Source organism: Brachyhypopomus gauderio, chromosome 1, assembly GCF_052324685.1.
Source record: "Brachyhypopomus gauderio isolate BG-103 chromosome 1, BGAUD_0.2, whole genome shotgun sequence".
In the NCBI taxonomy this organism is placed as follows: Eukaryota; Metazoa; Chordata; class Actinopteri; order Gymnotiformes; family Hypopomidae; genus Brachyhypopomus; species Brachyhypopomus gauderio.
Genome location: NC_135211.1, coordinates 14,953,520 through 14,970,177, shown reverse-complemented (window position 1 = coordinate 14,970,177; position 16,658 = coordinate 14,953,520). Strand labels below are relative to the sequence as shown.

The 16,658-nt window shown below is 41.9% G+C and overlaps 1 protein-coding gene across 5 annotated transcripts in view; it reads right to left on the bottom strand.

Annotated features, from left to right (window-relative positions):
• The window catches only part of ano5b (anoctamin 5b), a 35,481-nt gene extending 18,832 nt beyond the window's left edge, over positions 1 to 16,649 (bottom strand). Inside the window, exons 1-4 of one of the 5 annotated variants that reach the window (XM_076998540.1) lie at positions 14,623 to 16,321; positions 14,358 to 14,427; positions 2,013 to 2,057; positions 297 to 355 (exon numbers count right to left, since the gene is read on the bottom strand). In XM_076998540.1, the coding sequence (XP_076854655.1) occupies positions 297 to 355; positions 2,013 to 2,057; positions 14,358 to 14,427; positions 14,623 to 14,748 (300 nt within the window). In that variant the 5' untranslated portion in view covers positions 14,749 to 16,321. Of the gene's footprint in view, positions 1 to 296; positions 356 to 2,012; positions 2,058 to 14,357; positions 14,428 to 14,622; positions 16,322 to 16,355 lie in introns of those variants that run through there. The other 4 variants (XM_076998557.1, XM_076998545.1, XM_076998550.1 and 1 more) reach the window with 4 other exon arrangements.
• Positions 16,650 to 16,658: the final 9 nt, after the last annotated feature.

The following is a 16,658-nucleotide window of genomic DNA, read 5'->3' as shown; positions in this document are numbered from 1 at the left end:
TGTAACAGCAGGCAGTGGAAGCGTCCAGCCTATAGGAAATGCTGGAAGGAACAAAATTGTTTGGCAGGGTGTGGAAGGATAATGAACTAAGGCCCAGATTGGGCCAGAGCTGACTCCTGCGATATTAAAAGCCAACAAGGAAGATGCCAACTCGAAGTCAGTCGTTTGACAAAAGCTGAAAGTCTGCACTTTATATTCTTTCTTTTGCATGACAGATTAGGAGTACTATGTTAATGAAGTGTGTGTGTGTGTGTGTGTGAGCGGTGTGTGTGTGTGTGTGGAGGGGGGAGACTTACCTCCTGGTGGCCGGGGAGTGGCGTTCCCCTGTCTGAGGCGGAGAGAAGACCATTGTTATCTGTGGGGAACACAACCAGTTAGAGATCGGGCAAAGTATGTGCAGAACAACCTTTCAACCTTCATCACAACAGGGATGAGCCATCATTCTGCAGGTTCAAAAACACTCCAGACGATCTACAACGCTGTTGATGGAATGTGTCAAATGTGTTAAAATCCCTCGTTATACATATTTTAGACAGCCAACAACAGAGCACTGTTGCTTGTGTAGTCAGTGGGAATAACAATTGTTAAAAATGACACAGACCCTCCCCCCCGCAGACATCACAAGCATCGCAATCTCCCACGACAAAAAAAAAAGCCGTGACACCGAAGCAAAGCCTCAACACATTTCCTGCTAAATGTGAAAGTACGGAAAAGAACCAAGAGATGCTATGTGTGTCAGGTTCTATAATACAGAGTCACAGGAACACAGGAAACGAGAAGATGTCCAAGGCTAAATCTGTTCTGCGTCTGCTTTACTTCCTGTCCGCTTTCGTAGATGAACTTCACATATAATCAGAAAACATTTCTGAATATATTAAGATTATAGGATAAGATTTGCGGAAACACAGAAGAGGATGAAACGTGTGTTGGTAAATGTCAATATTGCCGTCTAAACTGCAAAGTCTCTCCAAATTTATTCTGTTTTTCGGTGCCATTGCTGTCCACAACAGATTTTTGGCCACTCATAAATGAAACGAAATTAAAATAAATACAAATCACACCTTTGGCTGTTAAAAGAAGGATTTTCAGAGACATGTGAATTTTTTACGCCTTCTACGATCTTCTTCAAAAGAAACCTTCAGCGTCCAGGAACTTAAAAAAAAACAGAACCAAACGAAGATCCTCCTTGTTTTCACCACAACCCAACATGCATGATAAACCTCCTGCTTCTGTCGGTGGCATTTGAGAGTATACTGCTGCACTTCCTGTGAAGACTGGTGGGAAAGTGAGCTTTGCATACTTCCAAACACACATACAGAGTGCAGCCTGAATATTATGAAACTTACACGTACATTATGAACATTGAAAGTGCAAGTATGAGAGCACTCACTGCTTCATACTGTACAAAGGGCCTTTAGTATGCAAAACAGCCTACACACACCGACATGCTGGGAGTGAAGTGCTGTGTGTGTGATTGACCACACTGCTGAGTGTGCCCTCACAGCTAGGCAGCAGAGTGGCGTGGGCGGGGGGTGGGGGGGTTTCACGGGCAGCACCGCTTCTATACGCCGTGGCGGGCAAAAGCCACGGGGAGGCAGGGGAGAGCTCCGTCCCAGCCATCACCCGCCCAGACAGAGGGAAAAGCAGCTTTCTAGGGGAGTCGCCTCGCAAGCACACGACATCAGCCAAACAAGCACACGATTACCACTAGACACCAGAGACTGAGGTGGTGCAGTGGGGTCCACACTGAAAACAAGAAGGTAACGAGACTAAATCAGGCAAGCAAAAAACAAAAAGAAAGAAAGGAATTAAAAAGACGATGTTAATCGTCAAGCAACACCAGAGTAATAGATTTGCAACACGGAGCCCTGAATGAAACCGACAACATCAGGAGATTAAAGAAAACAGATGGAGAAAAGAAAGGACGGATAAACAGCGTTTTCACTGGGCAGACGAGAGCACAAAAGGGGCAAACGGCAGATGGACAGACTGATGATACGCTCTGTCCATACCTGCCAGGAGGGTCTTCCTGTAGCCAGTCAGCACGGCAAAACCATCTGAACCAGGGAGACGTCACGAAACGGAGAAGAGGGGTGAAAAAAAAGGAAAAGAAAGGACATATTGGTTGAATCCTAAATGCAGAAAATAGCAATGAGAAACTGTTAAAAATACACAACAGGAAGTCAATTATATGAATAGGTCTTGCACTTTAAACTGGAATCTTGCGAGCAGTAATGAAAAATTTGCAAGTCCTGGAGGACACAAACAGTCTCAGAGATCCCGTGTCTGGGAAACCCGCTTTCTCCAGGTCAAGGTACCATTATGGCAGGTGCTACTTACAGTCAGCACACAGCTATAATTACACCTGCCTTTACATCTCAGATTCTGGGAGAAAACAACACTTGTAAATGAATGGACATTCAGTGTTCTGGGAAGCTAGCTGGCACAAAACATGAGGCCTGGTGGTCAAAACCCCTGCGATGTTCCAGTCACCTGCATCCTGGTATCTGCAGCACCCTGAACAGCTGTGGGTGCTGCTCGAGGATTTGGGGACACGCCCTTTCAACATCCCCACCCAAGAAAGGAGTCCACCTGCCATAACTAAGGGTTCCACAAACAGAGACTCAAAACACTTTTGCTTGGGTGTAGAAGATGCGCTGGCCCTCCCCAGCACAAACACACACAGTTATACGCTGTAAGAAAAGATTATTATAGCCCAGTGCTTCTGATGCGTGACCACAAAAGATACGTCAATCAACCATCCCAGGAACTGAAAACAGTATGCGCCCTTAATATCAGTCAAATGACAACACCCCAAACCACCATGCTTCCCCCAAAGAATTATCACAGGCAAGAATTATATTTTTACTTTCATATTTTTTTTTATCAGACACAAACAATGACTCCCCGAAAGGGCTGCAGTCTTCCTGTCTTTGTCGAAGTTTGAACAGCCGCTGAACCAAAGCCACGGGCAACTTGTACATGTTTGCACAGATGCCATATTTTCCAGGGTGTAATATTAGAACTTGATAAATGAACATGATTATCAGATGGTTATTCTCTTTAGATTAGAAATGTATGTCAGCATTCTGAAACCCAACTGATTAAATATTTGCAGCTGTCCAACAAGGACATTAGCTCTCCCTCCTACTTAAATGTTTTTATTAACCGATTTCTCAAATCAACTGCTCCAAGTAAATGCTTTTGAGACCTTCTATATCTATAGGGAGAGCCCTTTGAGACTGTGAGACCGTCAAATGTTCTCTAAACCTTTGGGAGAATAGCCGGTTAGTATCTGTGGATTTCTGGCAGGCTGTAGAGTCTCGGAAGTGATGCCAAGGCCCAGGAAACAGCTATAGGCTACCCATGCCCACGATTGTTATACCCACGGTCGTTATTAGGGATGCACCGAAAATTCGGCCACCGAAAATTTTCGGCCGAAATGGCTTAAATGTGCATTTTCGGTTTTCGGCCGAAATACTTTCATCACCGAAACAACGTGCTGTGAGGACGCAAGCAAAAATCGCCGCCTGCACGCGCTTATTTGGATAAAGCTAGCAAAAAAGTTTTCCAGTGATGGCGCCGAGGCAAAGGACATTACACCAAAAATTATGGAACTCGTTGCCGATTTAGTCGTACAGTTTGAGCTGAAGCTGAGTACACGATTTAAAATATCGTACAGTGTACGCCCAGCACTAAAGCTGGGCGTACACTGTGCAAATTTTGGCCCATTTTCAGCCGATTTTTCACTTGTGCGTCTATTTTTGCGATCGGGCCGAGTTGCGGCTCAATCGCGTGTCGTGCATCGTGTAGTTTACACAGGTGAACGACCAACTCCTGATCAGAAATCGCAGCGTCGCAAGAATATCAAACATGTTTGAAATTCAGATCGCTCCTCGTGAGAGTATCGCACTGTTGAAGCAGCTCCACGAGCCGACTCTCCCTGCAATTTAGTCGTACAGTTTTATGGTGTTAATTTTGGGACAAATGTTTTGTTCATTTGAAAATGACATCTGAAACTGAAAGTTACAGTGTTGAGCCTGAACATCGAAAAATACCACAATCGATTCAAAATAAAAATAAGTGAAGCAAATGTTTTTTCAGTTTAAATACAATTTTGATTCAATTCTGTATTTATTTTGAATCAATTGTTTTTTTTCAAGTTTCAGGTTGAAGGTTTAATGTATTTCAGATTTCAGACTTTTTTTTCAGATTCAGATCTTATTTTTTTGAGTTTCGGATCTTTTTTTTCACCTTCACATTTTTTTTTCAAGCTTCGAAGCTGTTTTTTTCAGTTTCAGATCTTTTTTTCAGTTCAGACTTTTGGCCCCGATCTAACGTGAGGGGCGTGGTATTAACGGATAGGGGCGTGGCCAAACGAGTGACAGCACGAGAAGCCTCTCGCTGCAGCCTGCAGGAAGGCGGAGTTGGACATCCAACCCCGCCCACATCCAACTCCACCCTCTTCTCAAGTCCGAAGCCACGCCCATGTTATGTTCGAAACTCGGGACTGTTTTTGCTCCCAGTAAACAGAACTGCCAGAACTATTTACATGTGTTTTATAAGTGTTTTAAGTGCAGAAGTGCATTTTAAGTGCATTTTGAAGTACTTTACCCTAAATTCCAGCACTTTTCAAATCTGAAACACAATACAACATTAAAATTGGTCAGGTAAATGTTCCTTCCCCTGTGTTTGAGGGGTGTTTCTTTATACTACCACATATCGTTTCAGGAGGACACTGCAAAGAATGTGACGCGCGCGAGGTGTGCATTGAGCATGAGACACACGCATTTGACCGTCTTCACACGCTCTCACGCCACACATCCGATTTCTCACACCGAAAAAAAATTTAGTTTATTTACCTCTGATCTACATCTATGATTCAATGAGTTACTAGTTCGCTCTGGCGCCAACCACCGGCGATTGATCTATCGCGATATAATACTTTATTTGTGTCCATTTTACATCCCCCCGTCAACATTTTACGTTCGCCACCCAATAAATAAAAATAATGAATAACATACGTGGAACGATACACAAAGTAAACGAGGTATGTGTAAATTAAGCGCAACGACGTGTCTCTTGAACACGTGAGTTATTATGTGTATTTTCAAGTACCACACAGTTATTCTCGAATGAAGAAGTAGTGGGTTGGCGCACCACAGCGCATTAGAGGGTGGAGTTGGATGTGGGCGGGATTGGATGTCCAACTCCGCCTTCCTGCAGGCTGCAGCGAGACATACTTGGACAGCACAGCAAATCATTCCTGAGAGCCTTCCACAATGTTGCCTGATCAAAAAATGACAGGCTCTTACACTTTATATTGAAATAAATGCAGCAATGAAAGAGTCCTGTTAAGCGAGACTGTCTGGAAAGGATTTATGTTAATAACTTAGATACACTGTGATGATTGTTCAGACTAATGTTTCCAGCTTTGCACCCAGCACTTCGCGCTCGTCACTGTTTTGAACACAGCGTGGTGACTCCATATGCCTGTCTCTGCTGACAGACATCTAAAGACTCTTTGGTGACTCTGTGTATCGGCCACTCGTTTAAAATCATCCCGACGAGCTCCGAATCACCATTTGTTGAAATGAAGATGGTTCATAACTTTTGTTTGAAAATTATGTTGAGTGAAATACTAGCCGACATCCAGCTAGACAGCTCTATATTACTAGTTCAGAATACTGTTTAGCGATAACGTCGAATTAAGATTATAGGAGGGTACGTGAATCTACAGTGGTAGACCGTTAACGACAGCACTAAATTTAAAGGGTTTATTATTATAGATGTATGGTTATCAGTGAATGTTCCTACACGCCATCAGCGTCATTTAAACCTCTGCGAGCGAGTGGCATCGCATTTAGTATCTGTGCAATTTTTAGTATATTTCGCTTTGTATTGGTTTCTATTGTTAGTCTAGATTGTCAGCCGAGCGGCTCCCGACATAATCGTTAAACAGCATCCTGAACTCGTAGTTTGGAGCTGTCGGTTAGCTCCGAATCGTTCACCCAACATAAATTAACAAACAAAAAATATAAACCATCTTCATTTCCACGTATCCTACAAATGCGATGCCACTCGCTCGCAGTGGTTTAAACGACGCTGATGGCGTGATGAACGTTCACTGATTAATAATCTGTAATAAATCTTTATTGTTTATGTTGTGACGTGGGGGTAAAGTGTTATTAATGGGAGGACACACTTGCTGAGAAGAGCATTTTATATAAGGGGTTTCACATTTAACATTAACTTAACTACGTTAATATAATAGAAGACACACGGACTTCAGCACAGCACGCACGGTCACAGATAGACTTCTTCTCCCGTCCCCACCAGCCAGGTCACATACACATCAAGTCAAATCGTACCGTTTGCCCTCTAAGCCCAACGTGAAATCATTTTGTTGTGCAGTAAAATGTCTCAGCACCAAACAACGAAGCATTTTTAGCCGATGGTCACCTGATAAACTAGTCGCTCTAGCCCAAATAAATGATAGATAACGTGAGGACGACCACATACAAATAATTAAGGTAGAGTTTGCAAATCTATGTGTTAAGCTGAACGTTTTCTGTTGTATAGGTTTTGTTAGGCAACATAAATTAACACATTCGTTTGTGAAAGAAGAAACGGGAAGTTCCCCATTACCTGTGAAAAATGCCCATCTGCATTCGTGTAATGACAACAGTCAGTAGCCTATAACTCCTTCTCCTACTTTTTGGTCTTTTTACTGTCTTAATTGTAGGCCTATATTGATTTAATAATTGCAAAATATATGCAACAAGGCCCGCAGACAGTGGAGGATAAACAGAAGTTAACTAAAGGACTTAACAATGACTGTATATAGTTAATATTGGATATGGATTTTATCAGTTGGCCGTGTGACTTTTTCCATTGAAAACTCACGTTTAGAGAATGTTACTAATAAAAGTCAAATTTCATTCAACATGCGCTTGTAATTTTTTAATAATGAATTGTTCCACGTGCGCTAAAAAGTTACCACTCTGCAGTAAAGAGTTTTCTTACGTATCCGTCTGGTTTTCGCGTTCTTCTTTAATTTCATCTTGTCCACTACACACATGCTACTACCCCACACACCCTAAATCTAGACCCATGACATCGTGGGGTCGTAACAGACGTAATCTAGACTAACAATAGAAACCAATACAAAGCGAAATATACTACAAATTGCACAAATACTAAATGCGATGCCACTCGCTCGCAGAGGTTTAAATGACGCTGATGGCGTGTAGGAACATTCACTGATAACCATACATCTATAATAATAAACCCTTTAAATTTAGTGCTGTCGTTAACGGTCTACCACTGTAGATTCACGTACCCTCCTATAATCTTAATTCGACGTTATCGCTAAACAGTAGTCACCGTGCTGCGTTCAAAACAGTGACGAGCGCGAAGTGCTGGGTGCAAAGCTGGAAACATTAGTCTGAACAATCATCACAGTGTATCTAAGTTATTAACATAAATCCTTTCCAGACAGTCTCGCTTAACAGGACTCTTTCATTGCTGCATTAATTTCAATATAAAGTGTAAAAGCCTGTCATTTTTTGATCAGGCAACATTGTGGAAGGCTCTCAGGAATGATTTGCTGTGCCGTCACTCGTTTGGCCACGCCCCTATCCGTTAATACCACGCCCCTCACGTTAGATCGGGGCCAAAAGTCTGAACTGAAAAGAAGATCTGAAACTGAAAAAAACAGCTTCGAAACTTGAAAAAAAAATGTGAAAGTGAAAAAAAAGATCCGAAACTCAAAAAAATAAGATCTGAATCTGAAAAAAAGTCTGAAATCTGAAATACATTAAACCTCAAATATCAAAATATACAGCAACCTGAAACTTGAAAAAAATAATTGATTCAAAATAAATACAGAATTGAATCAAAATTGTATTTAAACTGAAAAAACATTTGCTTCACTTATTTTTATTTTGAATCGATTGTGGTATTTTTCGATGTTCAGGCTCAACACTGTAACTTTCAGTTTCAGATGTCATTTTCAAATGAACAAAACATTTGTCCCAAAATTAACACCATACACACACACGATTTAAAATATCGTACAGTGTACGCCCAGCTTTAGACGATCAGCCGTTCTCTGTCGTAGGGATTTCGTAGCACATTGAGCCCCGTTATGTTTTGCCGAGCAGACGACATTTATCAGATGTGTGTTTACCTGAGCTGTTTAATGTTGTTGCAACTCACGTCACGTTTTTATGAGAGAATTTATATTTATCTTTCAGGCCAGTCAGTTATAATTAAATTTAACTCGTATAAAATACATATATTTATCCTCTCAGATAAAAACGGTCTGCAAGCGAGTTAAATTTAATTAGTGGTGGGCCGTTGTCAGCGTTATCGCCGTTAACGGCCCACCACTAATTTTATTTTATAATATGCATTACTGTAATGTCAGTGCTAAATAAATATTTTCAAATCAAATTTGATTTATTCTATACTAAATCCAATCCCTAGTCGTTATGCCCAGGGCTGCTATGTCCCCAGACTGGTCCCTCCTCGCTCTCCTCCTCGCTCTCCTCGGGCCTGGTACAGTGCTGTTAAACAACCCTCACGTATCCTCACCTCACACAGGTAAACATGCCCTCCGGTATCCTGGATACTTGTCTCAACTTGTTCGCCACCACAGCAGAGGAGACCCCCACAAACGAGTTACGTTTTCAGCGATACCACTTAGCTCACGGAACTTGTTTACGCATTCAGATCTCTTTCATCTGACCATCTGGTCAACCGTGGAACAGAAACTACATATTGTTATGCTAAAACAGAGACATAGCAAGTGGTATTACCACAATCCAGTGTTCTCAAGTCTCACGCATTGAGACTCACCCCCCCCCCCCCCCCCCCCCCGCTCAACAACTTACGTTCGCCACCGACTCTCGCACTCTGAAATTAATTCAAAACTTGAGAGCCCTGCCACAATAATTTTCATGCTCTTTCATGCATAGAACTATGCAATCAGTTGTATTTTTATAACTTACTATAAACTCAGGTGATGTAAATAAACTTACTATAAACTCAGGTATGATATTTTTTGTTTTATCAGAAAAAAAAATCATACTATATAAAATGTAGGCCCTACAACAGTACGTAACCCTCTACAGAGTCCTGAAGTTCATGAAAAGCTGCAGATTGCTTAGACCTAATACTATTCGAATAGGCTGTCAACACTTTGAACCAAAGGCGCTAGGCAACCAGGAGCGTGAAGACCACTCAGATAAGCATATCTACAGGCAGAAAAGGCCAGAGGAATGTCGCAGGGTCTCATGAATGTCAGTTTTTTCTTCTCCACAGTGTGTCTGTCCCATACGGAGTAGTCTGATAAGACAAGTGGCCAACAGCGAGATAAAGTGGGGGAAACTGGTGAAACGTCACCACAGGCAACCACTTCACTCAACACACAGTTAAACCAGCGTCCTGCATTCCGACAGACAGGGGTGCAGCGTTGGACAGCAGGTTTATTGAAAATGGGGGGGGGGGGGGGGGGGGGGGGCTCTGTAAATGTTTCTAAATCACCATCTCAAAGTCTATAGTTGGGCCATGCCAAATTTGGCAAAGTTCAAATGTGGTCATGAGTTTGTTTATGAGCAACAGCAAACAGCTTAATGTTAGAAAGGAAGGGTTGGACATTAGAGAGGAAGTGTGATCCTTGGACAAACTCACAGTCACCAGCAGCAGATTAAGTGTCCAATGTCAAGCATTTTTTTTCCATTACTATTTTAGAATGTATTATCCACTTAAAAGAAAAAAGCGATAAGTTCATAGAGCAGACAGTTCCTGTTATTGGTATTCCAGTACCATGAGCAGGATGTCTATATATTATACTGTTGAAAATAAGTAGGCTTGGAATGGCATTCAGAAATTACTTTTGTTGCATAGTTGGCTACATCCTTCTAGGTGGTTAAGTGTTCTCCTTAGTGTGTTGATGCATACTAAATGAAGTAGAGCATCATTCCTATTGTAGCAGAGACCAAACACACACACCTACTTGTACTGTAGGAGAGACCAAACACACACACACCTACTCGTACTGTAGGAGACACCAAACCATCACACCTACTCGTACTGTAGGAGACACCAAACACACACACCAAACACTAGGGGTGTCACGATTCTCTAAATCCTCTACACATAAGCAATAAGCCTACAGTAATGTGCCCGTTAGATTTAGTGACCATTCAGTCAAAGGAGCATCAGAGAGGTCAGGCACAGATGTTAAACAAGGACTAGCTTATAAACACTGCAACACATCCCAGAGTGTTCAGTTGAGTTGAGCACTCTGTGCAGTCCCACTGAGTTTCTCCACATCAACTCATCAAACCACGTCTTTCCCCACCTCCCTTTGTGCATAGGGACACAGCAGTGCTGGAACAGTAGTTTCCTAAAACATCCATATAGGCTGAAGCACTAAGGTTATCGTTCACTTCAACTAAGGGGCCTTGTTCAAAAACACAGCACCACATTCCCTCCTCCACTAAACTTTACTGTTGGAACGAAGCATTAGCATAAGGACTTTCTCCCCACGGTCACAACCAAGCACTATCGTAAGTCACTCCGGACAAGAGCATCTGCTAAATGCTGTACAGGTAAATGTTAACGCATGCATTCCAGTCTTCTCCTGGCATCTCACAAACCCAGAATTGTCCATCAGATCCACCGGATGACCCACGGCAGCTGAGGGATGACTTTGCACACAGTCCTATTCTGTTCCCATAGAGATTCTAGAGGTAGTCTGGTGATTCCAGACAGGTGTAGACGGGTGGTTTGTACGCACCATGTGGTTCAGTAACCTCAACCTGTGAGTTTGCATATGGTCGACCGCTTCAGGCTGGGTTGCTATGACTCCTCTATGCTTACATTTCACAATGACAGTGCTTACAGATCTAGCAGGGCAGAAATTGACACATGGCAATGAAGGTATCTTACGACAGCTATTAAAGTCCCTGAGCTATTCTGTACAACCCATTCTACTGCCAGAGGTTGTCTATTACAATTACATGGCTTTGTGCTCAATTTGACACAACTGTTTGTAATAGGTGTAGCAAACTCCTGAACTGAATAATTAGGTGCATATAGTGTATAGCAGGGGTACTCAAATAGAAATGATGACGGGCCACATTTTATTTTTTCAATCACTGAAGGGGCCGGTTACGGAGGGGACGCATTTGGGCGTCTGCTACCGGTTTGTTGTTGCCATAAAGGCAATCCCCGGCATCGTCTTGAGATCGCGGTGTGCGATTTCAATATAAGAGCGGATAGCACGATTGAAAAAAAGATTCCTAAAAAAAAATAAATAAATAAAAATATACACTTTTCAAAACAGCTCGCGGGCCTGAAATAGATAGCCCGCGGGCCGCTATTTGAGTATGGGGGGTGTATAGCCTATACATGACAATGTTTCAAGACTAAACACAGTATGTACTATGTACTTTCTTGAACAAAGACCTCCCATTATTCATAATTCAAACACATATGACTCGCATATTATTTACGAGATAAATTAATGATAAATGACATAATTTTAAGAGCTACTGCCCAAAAGTGAAATATGCTCCCTGAAAACACTTGCCTATATATCACACACATGTGCATTTTAAATCTGATGGATGTTCCATATAAATTCCAGCTTAATTAAGTGAAAAAGAACTGATGAGACTTAGAATACACATACAAAAGTGAAGAATTTTAGCTCAGAGGACCAAACTTCAGAAATTCATAACCAAGAAAAACAACAAAAAATGCATTTAGAACAGACCTATAGGATTTTGCAAGGTATAATGAATTTAACAGAAGTTTTCACATAGACCTAATGGTTTTGAAGAGTATCCATGATATGAACTGGGAGGCCTAGGAGAGTTGGAATGGAACGAGAGATTTGTAATTGTGGGCGATTTCAACATTCATTATGAAAATTGCGTTAGACTCCATACTAGATTCAGTAGGTATAGCCCAAAATGTGACAGGGTCTACCCACCGCTGTAAACACACCTTAGACTTAATACTTACTTACGGCTTAAACATAGAACATTTGGCAGTCATCCCCCAAAATGACGCCATTTCAGATCATTCCCTACTAATATATGAAATTACTTTATACGATGTACATCAGATGTGCCATACAAAAACCACGTGCACTATCACATCCGACACTGCAGCAACATTTATAAACTTACAGCCAGAGCTACCAAACACTATGCCACTGCAGCCCAATGAATTGGAACAGGCAACACAACAGTTTTATTCCACACTCAGCAATACCTTAGACAGTGTAGCTCCAGTTAAAACAAAATTAATTAGGGAGAAAAAGCTTGCACCATGGTATGATGACCACACTCGTCTTCTAAAACAGGCAGCTCGAGCAGCGGAGCGAAAATGGAAATCCACCTCACTAGAAGTGTTTAGAATCACATGGAAAGACGCCAGTCAAATATAAACATGCCCTAATAAAAGCTAGAGTCGCATACTATTCGACACTAATAGAAAACAACAAAAATAACCCTAGATTTCTCTTCGCGACGGTATCTAAACTGACAAGAAATATCAACGACACTAGTTCTAACACAGCACTTACACACAAGCAATGAATTTTTAAACTTTTTAAATAATAAAATAGATAATATCCGACTACAGAGTCATAATACATCGCAGCCTAACCTCCAATCCAACCCTTATACTGTTAGATCTTAGTGCAGCTTTTGATACTGTAGACCACAACATTTTGCTGGATAGACTAGAAAACACGGTAGGTATTAAAGGAGTCGCACTCTCCTGGTTTAGAACATATTTGTAACATATGTGTAAGTGTTAATATGTGTATATATGTGTAAGTGTTAATAATAAAACCTCTAAATCTGTGCAGGTTAAATATGGTGTCCCACAAGGGACAGTCCTAGGACCACTTCTATTCACACTGTACATGTTACCCTTGAGAGATTATGCATAAGCACGACATCAGTTTCCATTCCTACGCAGACGACACTCAGCTATATTTATCGGCAAAACCCGATGATTTAGGCGCAAACAGTAAGATTGAGAAATGTGTAGAAGAGATAAAACATTGGATGGCGTGTAACTTTCTAGCACTAAATCCTGATAAAACAGAATTAATAATAGTTGGGTCTAGGGCTGCGAGAGATAAGATACATAATGTAGCATTGAATCTACATTCTTTTACTATAACCCCCAGTGCAGAGGTAAAGAACTTGGGCGTCACAATAGACCCAGATCTCTCGTTCAATACACATAATAATATAACTAGGGTAGCGTTTTTTCACTTGCGCAACATTGCCAAAATTAGAAACATATTAAATATTAGTGATGCAGAAAAACTAATCCATGCATTCATATCCTCTCGTTTAGATTATTGTAACAGTCTCCTAGCTGGATGTTCTGGTAAATTGATAAACAAACTCCAGCTGGTTCAGAACGCAGCAGCACGAGTTTTAACAAAAACTAAAAAGTTTGATCACATTAGTCCCGTACTATCGTCATTACACTGGCTGCCAATTAGATTCCGTATTGACTATAAAATACTTTTATTAACATATAAAACGCTGCATGGCTTAGCTCCAGACTATCTTAGTGAACTTATTGAACAATATAACCCAGCGCGTTCACTTCGCTCGCAGGACGCAGGGTTATTAACTGTTCCTAGGATCAAAAAGATCACAGCAGGTGGAAGAGCCTTTTCTTTTAAAGCTCCACAATTGTGGAATAATCTTCCTGCCTCTATTCGGGACTCAGACACAGTCTCAATGTTTAAAACTCGATTAAAGACTCATCTGTTTAGTTTGGCCTTTGATTAATCTGTTACATATTTACTACATCTCGTATCTTTTCTCCGAGGTTCACCTGGAGAGTAACATTGCATTCGGAGTCTACAATACCAGCATCGCTACTCCGACACGGAATGAAAGCCTGGCGTTCATCAACAGACATTTACAGTGACAATATCAAAACCCAGAACTTTCATTTTTACCTTTACTTAGTCTGATTGTGTGATTTGTGTGTGACTTGTGTATTTGTCTGTATTTTGTGTAATTTGTGTGTTAACGGGCTGCCCAATGGAGGATGGGTTCCCTTTTGAGTCTTGGTTCTCCTGAGGTTTCTTCCTATTCCCCACCATCATAGGGAGTTTTTTCCTTGCCACTGTCGCCTTTGGCTTGCTCATTAGGGTTCTGGACCCATAGTATTGTTAACCTTTTAAATCCTGTAAAGCGCTTTGTGACAACATGTGTTGTGAAAAGCGCTATACAAATAAACTTTGATTGATTGAACGAGTCTTACAGCATCAGCTGCCATCAGTAGCACACGCTGGTTCTGACCTGCGCAGAAGCACGCGGCCTCTCTTGGGCTCTGGCCTTTATGCACTCTCCACCTGCTCCTACACATGCCCTCCAGGGTAATGGGGAGAAGAAACTGTGACTCAAAACATCAGGAACAGTAACTGGTATTGTAGCAGGACTCTGGCAAAAAAAAGAGCACTGAAACCATCCCAAGAACACGAGAAACATTTGATGATTTCAACAATGTTCATTAGCACGTGTAGCCATAGAACTACAGTATACAGAGTAAATGAAATGGCTTCACCTCCACAGTTAACTTGCATTGGTGAAGTGGTGAAATGAAAACCTGGCAGAGGTGCCGCCTCACAGATCCTTCTTCCCCTTCGCCGCTGAACAGGCATTTCCTAAACACTCTCTTAAAGAGTCTCATTCGTCAAGCAGCAAAAGCAGGGTGCCATCATGGGAAGTGAAAAACAGCATCAGACAGGTCTCTCTCTCTCACTCACACACACACTCCTCTATTTTCCCTTGAGCCCTGTTTAAAGACCCCTAATCAAATTGACATAGAGCGCTGGGAACAAGGACCCTGCTGCAGGTTCATTTAAGCTGTGTGCAGGTCATTAATGGAGGTGCACACTTATTGTGCAGTCATCAGAAGCAGTGGGAGACACCGGAGCACTTAACCACACGTTGCTTAGTGCAGCATCTCAGTATCGGAGGAAGAGAGAATGATCCCTACATGGGTGCAATTACAGTACAAACAGTACAGTACAACATCATACAGAAAGTAGGCTTATCTTAAATTATTGCAACCCTCTGACATGACAAATTGCATTTGCACAACAAAGGGGTATTGTGCCCAAACAAACACTGTGTCTGAACACTCATCTCAGTATCACTGAAAGGGACAAATGTCATACAGCCGTTACAGTAGGTCTGATGCACACAATACAAGAAACACGCTTATCTGAATGTACAGCAGATATAACAATCTTTTAAGAAATGGGACATTTAAACCAAAGGGCATCCTATGCCCACACAATTTCTCCAGCCCATCTTTCATCTTTCCTCCTGTGAAAGAGCGAACCACAGCCAAGAATTCTAAAAATCCTCCCTGAGTGCACAGTGGGGAAGACTGTAGTCATGACTCATTCAGGCCTGTGAGGACTTTGATAAGGGGGCTGCTAGATTCTCACGTTTTGTCAGGACAGAAACCACTGGACATTGATTTGTTACATGGCCAAATTACCAAAGGAAAACCCAAACAGGAGGGCTACTCTGTAAAAACTTACAGAATAATAGCAGATTTATTGCTTGAAATGAATAATTCCTTCATGTTTAATAAGTTTCGTCTGGCTATGGGAATCCTGACTCATGTTTCCGTTCAAGAAGTCTGATCTGAATTACGACTCCATAGAAGAAAATTCAAGGCCTATGATGGTTTCGATAGCTTTCTCTGAACTGTTACCAATGATAAGATCTAGGAATGGAAACTGGTTACTTGAAAGATCATAGTCGTCCCACACAATATCTTTTCAAGCCTTACCTGGAACCTGGCATTTTTTTATCTTTATCTGCGATTTCAATCACAACATTTCACAATCTGTATGGCTGGCTGCTGAACACAGAATACCATCTGATAAGTTAACCCAAAGACCCTTAAACCCGTATTAGTCGGGTCTGCAGCTATCTAGGGAACTAACCCAACCAGTCCTTCGCAGGGAAGCTCAGTCCTCAGGAGGAAAGTTTCACCCCGGCCACTGTTTCTGGACTAGCCTGGCAAATTCATCAGTGTTTTCCGTGAGATACTTGGTGGGTCGGGCCCCAGAACCCAAACGAAACGACCTAATCCAGCTAACCGCGTAGTTCCCTCTTACTCCACATAAAACACGCCAAACGTGCGGTGTTTTCACTCCCGTCTTCCTCGTTTCCCCGCACACCCCCTCATAGCTGCGTGTCTGAGTTGCGTGTGCACGGAGTCTGATGTACGGTTACGTCGGGTCCGGACCGGACCGGGCGTTGGTGAGACGGCGTTACCTTCCACGTGAGCGTCCGCCTTGTTGGTCATCTCGAGCAGAGTCGCGTCTTTCGTTTTTCCCGTTATCCGCTTCATCTTTTAACAAAAAGTCCACGGAACAATGGAAGAATTCCGCCAACGTCGAAAAGTCTTTCTCTTTCTTTGCGGAGACACTAAACGTGATACTGTCATTAAAACCTGTATATGTATATATATACTTTAAATGATATATTCATGTAAAGATGGATATAGTTAGTGAGGTGTAAATCTCCACCGCTGCTCGTACGACGCGTTTGTAAACTAGGCGGATTACGTATTTAAAG